The sequence below is a fragment of the Macrobrachium rosenbergii genome, chromosome 33, assembly GCF_040412425.1.
Source record: "Macrobrachium rosenbergii isolate ZJJX-2024 chromosome 33, ASM4041242v1, whole genome shotgun sequence".
NCBI lineage: Eukaryota > Metazoa > Arthropoda > Malacostraca > Decapoda > Palaemonidae > Macrobrachium > Macrobrachium rosenbergii.
This window is the reverse complement of record NC_089773.1, coordinates 11,235,856-11,245,145: the sequence shown is the minus strand read 5'-3', so window position 1 is coordinate 11,245,145 and position 9,290 is coordinate 11,235,856. Positions and strand designations below refer to the sequence as shown.

General features: G+C 36.3%; 1 protein-coding gene across 2 annotated transcripts; it reads right to left on the bottom strand.

Annotated features, from left to right (window-relative positions):
* Positions 1-645: 645 nt before the first annotated feature.
* LOC136855924 (uncharacterized) lies at positions 646-9,232 on the bottom strand. Of its 2 annotated transcripts, none has more exons than XM_067133399.1 (7): positions 8,968-9,232; positions 7,866-8,005; positions 7,496-7,724; positions 6,256-6,430; positions 4,981-5,193; positions 3,441-3,652; positions 646-1,071 (listed from the first exon to the last, which is right to left on the bottom strand). In XM_067133399.1, exons 2-7 carry the CDS (start codon positions 7,990-7,992, stop codon positions 1,041-1,043), a joined length of 987 nt encoding a protein of 328 aa, XP_066989500.1. In that variant the 5' UTR covers positions 7,993-8,005; positions 8,968-9,232; the 3' UTR covers positions 646-1,040. The 2 variants fall into 2 exon arrangements, with proteins under 2 accessions (XP_066989500.1, XP_066989499.1); XM_067133398.1 differs by having other exon boundaries at positions 8,626-9,222.
* Positions 9,233-9,290: the final 58 nt, after the last annotated feature.

Sequence of the window (9,290 nt, the reverse complement as noted above, 5' to 3'; positions counted from 1 at the left end):
CTTCAGGTGCAGCGTTTTTCTACTCAGGTGTTGGTCAGTTCTCAGGCCAAAGGACACAAGATACATGGCCAAGTTTGTATCGTATGACCATCACAGGATACCTAAGATTATGACAAAGCAATTACTGTTTGAAGGTCCTTCTATTACAAGCCCAACTTTGCTTTTGTTTGTTTTACCAAGCTAAACAATCTGTGCAAGAAGTTAACAACATTGGTTGCATGCATCTTAATCTGCCTGGATACATGGTTACTCTGGGCTGAGATACGGCTGGAGTGTGGCAATGCACAATACACCAAGTTCTTCATACAGATTTTTTTTTGTTTTTTTTACGAACACAGTCATCCAGGCTCACCCCACCAATTCATTCAATATAATAAAATGTCAATCTCACTCCTGTTTTTCATAGAAAACTTCAATCTTCTCCAGACAGTTCCTTTCATCCTCCATCCTTGGAGAAACACCACTTTGGTACAAAAAAAGATCCTGGTTTGTGTGAAGAAAAACCACTTTGATACAAAAAAGATACTTGTTTGGTTAACAATAGGCAGGGACAGTCTTCATACATCAGAAGTTACCTTACAGTGTTGCATGGAATGTTGAACACATGAAGGATAAAGCAACTTAAGAATATTTTTAAACGAGATAATGACTTAATAACTTTATTGAAGCAGTACAATCACCTTGCTAGGGTCAAAATTTTATAGCAAGACCTTTCTCCGAGTAAATTGGAATACCATTTCACCTTGGATAAGAAGTTGGTTAAAATAAGATTTTCCTGTGATAAAAACTTTTCTTGAAAAAATCAATCCTTTTCTCCTTCCTTTCAAAATATTCTACTTAGAAATCCACAGTATATATTTCAGTGAAATCCAGTGCAAAATTACAAATGGTGTACAAGGTGCAGCAGCAAACATTAATATAAACATGCAAAGTACTTATCCTACAGCATTTGGTTCCCATACGACAAGTACTTTGTTATTAAATCAAAACAACTAATCAACCTGACGGATAACTACATCGCTGTTTTAAAATGTCAGGACCTATTTGTCTTCAGTGTAAGTGTTGTAATATCTGGAAGTGAAAAAATCTTAAATGAAACTTGCTTCCATTTTAAAAAGACCTTTCAGGATATGCATCAACAGAAACGTTGAATTAGTTAATTTAGCTTACTGTATTTCCATTTCTAATAGCATTATTATTATTAGTTTGATCAGACTGCAGAGTAAACAGTTACATTTTCTGGCTATACACTTGGCATCAGTAAACTGGATTGACTATAAAATTTACGCCAAAGGCCATGCAATGAGGACATTCAGCGCTGAAACACAAACTGACAGAAAGTTTGAAAGGCAACAGGAGGAAAACCTCACAGTCGGATAATTAAAAAATTGTTAGGAGAGGGTTGAGGAAAGTAAGATGGAAGAAAGAGAATATGAAAGGAGGTGCAGTACAAGGAACGAAAGGGGTTGCAGCCAGGGGCCGAAGGCATGCTATAAAGAACCTTAAGTAATAATGCCTACAGTGTGGTATTACAGCAGCACATTCCTAAATTATGCGAGCAAGAATCTTCACTGCAACCAGTACCAACATTAAACTGTACACGTGACATTTAAAATCACCAAGCTTAACTTGAAACAAGGCAATAAAAACACACAGAGCTATCTTACACAGACGCCTCTTCTGAAAGAAAACGAGCACACCACAGAACAAGTAATTTCCATCTTTTCCTAACAATAAAACTACAAGCATGAACAGAGTATCACAGAATGAGAATTTCAGAGGAATAATAGCTTTTCTCTTCTCAGTTATACAGTGTCTGCAAGAGCATATTCACAATGTGTATTTCCAAACAAACTGTCCTGCCAAGAAAAAAATAAACTCAGCTTCTCTCTACTGGTGAAAGTGTCAATTGAAATTAAAACCCTCACTTTTACCTACATTAACATTCTGATGGAAAGGAAATATAAGAACCTTCTTCATCTTTTGTTACTAATATGTTTAAAAAAAAAAAAAAGGCAGCAAAGATGAATGACTTCCAAACCTTAAGATGAGAGAAGAGGCGTGAAAATATTTGTAAACCTCTAAAAAATCACGTCATCTACAGCACGTTGGACGTGGGGTGAAGAGACAAGGCAAAGGAATAGGATGGTATACTGGGATGGATTTGGATGAAACACTGTCTAAAATGAGAAACCCTGCCACTTATTTGGCCTGAAAATTGTCTACCTGAAATCTTAAGATGTGTAGTATACACTGTAATGCACCAAATAACTACAAACAACATTCAAGATCCTAAGCGTGCACAGCAAAACTAGAACATCAGCACAGCAGAAAACTGGATAAGCAGAACAATTAAAGTACATAATGATTTATTCTAACAATGCACAAAATTTGACAAGCAGAAGGGGAACATTTGTGATTGGGTAGTATGAGACCTTCACTGAGCTTGGCTTCACCAACCCTTAATCACAAAACTGTTGTTATCCTTCAGATACTCAGTTGGTAAAAGTGCTAAACCTATCTTTCTAGAATTTTTCTTCCTTTCTACTTGTCTTTGTATTGCTCCAATGTCAAATTTTTAACTGTAAGAATGAATAAGTATACCACTTTTCTTTTCTTGCTTAGTATTTAGTTTCCCCTGTGTTTTCTAATTTTGCCTATTTCTAATTATTTAATATTTTAGTTTAGTGCTTTCCAATATGCTGTTAGAGTTTTGCCTCCTTTCAAGTCTAGGCTATGATCGTTCCTTACTCCTTTTTTTATCTATTCCTTCACTGGGTAAAGCAACAAAGAATATAACACGAGATTTCTAAGTGGAAGTACACAAGGATGAAAAATACGAGAACTTTCAATTTTCACTCACTGAGACCCCATAGGGGGAACATGCTCCAGTGACCCTTTGGATACCCCCAGCTGCAAGCTTTCTGCCTATAACTTTTTATCTGTGTCTTCTCGCCAATTTTACCTCGCTCCAACTTTCATTTTAATTCAAGGACCTATCACTTACGGTAAACTCTTGTTTGAGATGACTCTGGTCTTGTTCAACTAATTCATAATAGATAGGCAAATACAATCACTGGGTTTGGCTTCTCGGTGAGGAGTAAACACAGGTGTGTTTGATGGACATGGTTTTCAAATAAATGACTAGAATGCTATTTAGTATGAGGAAACAAATGTGAAGCCTAATACTCTCCCCTTTACCTACACTCTTCAAATAAATAAAAATGTATGAAAAAAGCTAGGCAAAAATTTCAAACACTGAATCTATTCTAATTATTTCACCATGCAAATACAACAAACTAGGGATAGCTAAAGCAAAAACAGTAATGCAGAATGTAATATCAAATGTCTACATTCACAATATCCTTTAACAAAAAATACCACATTCAGCATACAAAACAAATAAAAGTACCCAACAAAAACTTTCCTATAACACTTACTTTGACACATGTTGAGCCATTTCATCAGCCTTCACCTTAAGGGATTCCATTTCCTCAACCACAGATCCGACATTCTGGTAGAACCATTTCTGCGATGACTGATCAATGTGGGTTTGATAGTTCTTGCAGAAACTGGCACATGAACCTTGATCAGGGCTGTCAGGGTGGACTTGGTAACAGGTCTCGCTGTGGCTGTCCACATGATCGATGATCTAATAAAGAAAATAAAGAAAAAGTGACATTATTATGATTTGCATACATAATATCAAATACAAATTTCTAAATGTGTTTCTCCCTAACTGCTATTACTGACAAAAGTGTCCTTTAATCTGCTCCTGAACAAGTGATTTGTTCTGTTATTGACATTAATGTAGTCATTTTACTTTGCTCTTAATAAACATAAAGGTCTTTTTGTCAGTATACTGACAACACCCTACTTACATACATTCAACTTATAAACATTCGGATACGAACAATTGGGATCTCAAATTAAATTCGTGTTCAGAGTGCTTCCCTTTGCCAATTGCAATTTTAAAATTTGTTCTGCACGTCTATTCTGCTTTGGCTATAACTGTATGAAAAGCGTATTGTGTTTTAGGATGAAAAAACATACAGTACTGTATTGACTTCATATCACACCGTACTCAGATGGGTGTGAAGAGTACAGTAACCAACTCACGAACAATTCAACATACGGCTGCCCAGAACGTAACTCCACATTTTGGTGTCAGAAACTTTTGTTTATTTATTAAAAAAAACATGCCTTGTTCTGCAGTTAATAAATATTTCAAACTTTTCATGTTACCAAAACATTTTTATATATTACTAACAAATTGGGCCTATGTTCAATTATTACAATGGGCTCTTTTATTTTGACATTTCATACGCACTGTTTGCTATCAGTCATAAAATGAAACCTCAGTCTTGACTGTACTAAATAATAAAACTGTAAACAAAAGTCTGATAACTGTCTGATAAGGGGATACTAAACATAATGTCTAATGTGAGGTTCAGCAAATGAAAGACTTCCCAATTTCAAACAAACAAAAGCACTCTTTAAAACTAGTAATTTGACAAACTCTCTCATTTTTCTCACCAGCAACAATGACAATAGCAAGAACTTTCTACATAAACTTTTAAGTACAAAACCCAAAGCTAAAATGCTACTATTTTTAATGTTTTCAAGGAGGGAAATATGGCAAATTTCATTAATACCAGACGGCAACTATGAATGCATTTACTGTTGTACACTGTAGTGGCCTCAAATTTCCAAGCAAACTTATGAATAGGCCTAGATTCCCCTTATTTGAAGATGGAAATATGCACACACTATATATTATCCTTATGCTATTCACAGTACGAGACCTAAAATATAAAAGAATGGGTAGTATCGTCTGAATCTATTTAACAAACACACAATAATGGAGTTACAATGATAATACTAGTAAGCTTCAATTCCTCAATGATAATGCAACAACTCAAAATATGAAATCAATTCAAACCCTGCTTATCAAAGTCATCATCTGAATGGCCCACTTACCTCAAACTTGTCGTAACATGTAATGCCCATCCACCTAAAATCTAAACAGGCTTGGGTTGCTCTCTGGAACTGACATTCAATTTGGCAGTCTCGCCATTGCTTGGTGACGTTCTGCAGCATTACTCCATATTTGATGTAATGGTGGAGTTCCGTCGACAGGTCACCCCACCACTTAGAAACTTCCCCTGAGGAACTATAGGTTTCAGCAGCATCCTGTGAACAGCAGGGAACCTTGTAAAATCCAAACCTTATCCGCACTGCATGTTGCATAATAAACATCTTATTCAAGCCAACATCTCCTCAAAATAAATGAATGAAAAATTAATCTCAATTTGCAGCTTGCACAAAAATAAAAAATTAATACTTTCCAGAACTGAAAACATACTCTTATAATAGGTCCGAAGATTGAAAAATGCAAAACACCGATTACCTGATTTAAAATAACTTCATGAGTTGAAAAACTGATGACATTAACAATTGAAACATAGAGAAAAAATATTCCCAAGTCAAAACAATATCCCCTCAAACCAAATGAGAAATATTTGTAGGACCTAGTATGGCGTTGTAAGATGTATACAGGCAGACGGTGAAGTGTGTGACTACGGGAATTCTCCTCGTAAAATTAATGAATGAGCTTTATACAGCACATAAGCTTTGTAAAAGGTTTTCTGCCACATTCTCCAGCACCTCAACTTTACCTTCTGCCTTTATTTTTCATCTGTTTCCTTATAAAACTTCCTAGGAAAACTCTAAAATGGATCGTGATACAAATTCCAGTATTTAGGTTCCAGTTTCACTTACACGAATTCTTAGGGTTAAATCTCTAAACCTTTCCTTCTACAAACCACATTCCCCAGTGCCTATAGAATTGGAACCTTTAAAGTACAATGTATGCCATAATCAGGATCACTCTTAAAACACAGCAGTGATTACACTTTGGTTATTAACAGGAAAGCTTCAGAACATGTGATGATTACTGGATGCCAAATAAATTAACCATTGTAAAACATTAACAATGGAAGTTATAAAAACTTCTACCAAAGACAACCAAATACAACTGCAAAGGAATGAACCAGTTTACAAAAAAAAAAAAAAAATAAAAAAAAAACCATGAATGTGAAATTCAAAAATAGTTACAAAACATTTCAGCTTGTACAAGGTTTCTCAACATGTCAACTTATCCTAGGACAAAATATATGGCTGAGTAAATCTTGAAAAATTTCAATTCATCTATGATTCAGCATTATCATTTCAAACTACAACCCCTATTCTTACCTTCAGAATAAGAATATGGACGCTTGACACATCAACAAAGTCTATGGACATGGACCAAGGCATCTCGGCTGCTTCGATTAGAAATCTATTTGCAATGATGGACGTACTAAGGGCATTTGCCATCATATTTTTGTCTGGGTATGTACCATCACTGATGATTGGAGCACGTTCATACCTGGAGTGAAAATAAAGGTGCAATGAGGTTAATGAAATATGCTCCTAGTTTCTGTAGTAGTAATAGCAATGGTCCATTTTGGTGGTGGTAAGAAAAAATATACAAAATCACTAAATGGAGTTGTACAGCAAACAAAAATATAAAACAAGACATGTAAAGATTAAGTGTCTGGAACTTGGTAGGATTGCCAGGAACTATAAATCAACCATAGAACACACATTCAATTATAATGTTGTCAACAGTCATTAACAGAAGGGTTCAATTATCAAATATGAGAAACATTTAGAACCTACAATGTAAACCCCTTAGAACCAACATCAGAAAAAGGATGTCACTAAGCTTGATGCTTACTCTACTGGGCTATGGGTCTGCTTAATTATTTAAATGCAAAATACAAAGAGTCTCAGGAAATGTTCATGGCTGGTCAATGATTGTTTCACTGACTAAAAACAGGATGCAAGTCTAGTGCAACATAGCTGAAGTCCATGGCTTTGCTGTTAAAATGCAACCATTCAACATTTCTCTGTGAAAGCAAGGTTAAAATGGAAACTCAACAAAATGAATAAAGGTAACCATTCACCCACTTTCAAAACTGAGCTGAGAATATGGTGCCTTACTAATATAGCAGTAAAGAAATTCTATGATTCAAGTATTCTATATTGCCTTTCTGGACATTAAACATAAATCGTGAGGTTTGTGGTGTATCTGTATGGAACAAAATATTTTATAAATATCCTCACATCATCCAGTGCAACAAATGGCCTGGTTTATGGGCGCAAGTGTTGCAGATGGTGCATGCAACCATTTGTATTTATTGACATATAAAGCCTTACCTATAGAACTGGAATATCAAATTTAGGCCAAGGGCCAAGCACCAAGACCTGTGAGGCCATTCAGCGCTGAAAGGGAAACTCAAAGCCAGTTTTAAAGATGTAACAGAGGACAACCTCGCAGTTGCACTACGAAACAATTGTTGGGAACGGGTTGAGGAAAGTAAGATGGAAGAAGAAGAATATGAACAGAGCTGGAGTAAAAGGAATGAAAGGGGTTGCAACTAGGCCTTACCTGTGGAGCAGATCAATAAGATCTCCCTTGTAGACCTCCACCTGCTTCAAGTTGTGATCGTTAATGAATTCTCCACACATCTCAGCAACATTTTCCTTGATGTGATCCCAGTAATTGTCCTCTGGGTTTGGTGTCCAGGCATCAATGATGGCAATGATAAGGGCACTAACACCTGGGTAAGGTATCAGGCCTGCCAGATACTTAGCAATGGCAATGCCAACGGTTATCACTGTATCGAAGAAGAAGAAATTACTCGGTGATACGCGACACTTACCCGACTACAAAATTTTAAAGGTTATTCAGGCAATATATTTCAGCAATATCAACCTACATAACAGAGAAAGTGTTTGCTATTCAGCACTGTACTTACATTTCCCATCAATGTCTGGTTCATCAGGAAAGGAAGTTACATAGGCTGTGGCTGGGTTCGTCAGTGTGCTTATTCCAAGAAGAAGGAAGGTTGCCCCAACCATATAACATAGCCACGACCCCTTCATTGTGTCTGGGTGCCTACGTGAGAGGAAAAAAACCATTAGTATATACAAACTAGGAACACTTCTGTAGGCTACTAGGCTAGGCTATTTTAGAAATGAAATTTACTATCAGACAGACAGAGATGGGGAGTTATGCTAATTTTAAATTTGATTTCTGTTCAATTCCATCATTCAGTGCTTTCTGAAACTGGCTGGGGGTAACTAGAGCAACAACAACCTTACTATTAAGTTGTATGGATTTGTATGCAGTAGTTTGGCACACAGGCTAAGATTTATAAATTATATAAAAAAAAAAATAAATTATGCCCAGTAGACTACATGCTTCAATGCAACCTTTTCAACCCTAACCTAACCTTGCCAGGGCTACGTTTGGTTTCACCTGATAAAATGTGGGGTATTTGGGCACAATTAATAATACTTTGATAACTACAATTTGTTCAATTTGTTCCTAAATTGAACAACGTGTAGAAAATAATTCAATTTTAAAATTTCCTTCTTATCTTTTAAAATTAAGGCTATAAACATAAGCAGGTCTACCTTTTAAGGTCTGGCTAACTGCTTAAAACGCCCAATACCCCAAAAATACCCAATTTCAAGGTCTAGGATATATACAATTGCAATAACTAGATACTATACCTTCTAGACACAAGATGTCCAACTCTGACTCGGCTGCGCGGAATGGAGACAGTTCTCAAGTTGATTTCGCTTATTAAGGAGTATTTAAAGATAAGTATTTAATGATAACCAAGAAAAAAATAAAAAAAACAATCAGTGGGGAGGTATATTTCCCCCTCCCCCCCTCACCACCATAACCGAGGGGGTCACGTGGGGTAAATTTACCCAAAATTTGTCGCGTTGTGGGAAGACCGTCAGGTGGTCAGGGCAACTTTCATAATCCTTTGTCACGTGATAGTTAGGGTATGATTCGACCTCATTAACAAGCTAAATAAAATTTAAAAAGCTTTAAAAATAACTTACGTATGACTGATTTCAGGGACGACGGAGGGACACGTCTTCTCACAAAGGCCGCCAACCGGACACTAAGTTCTGTCGCTAACTTGATCTAAAGAGGCAATTAACCCGAAGGAGATTTGTCGATCGTTTGATCGTTTTGATAAATTCTCGTATTTCTGGCCTCAAAGTCAATAAATAAACGAGTAAACAACAAATTACGTCTCTAAATCAAAGGACAGTCCCGTGGGATGGGGTTCGCGTTCATTTCCCGTCCACCTCGGGATGATGTAATACTTTCCGAGAAGATTATTGGTATATCAGTAATGTTTAAACTACTGCATTGCATT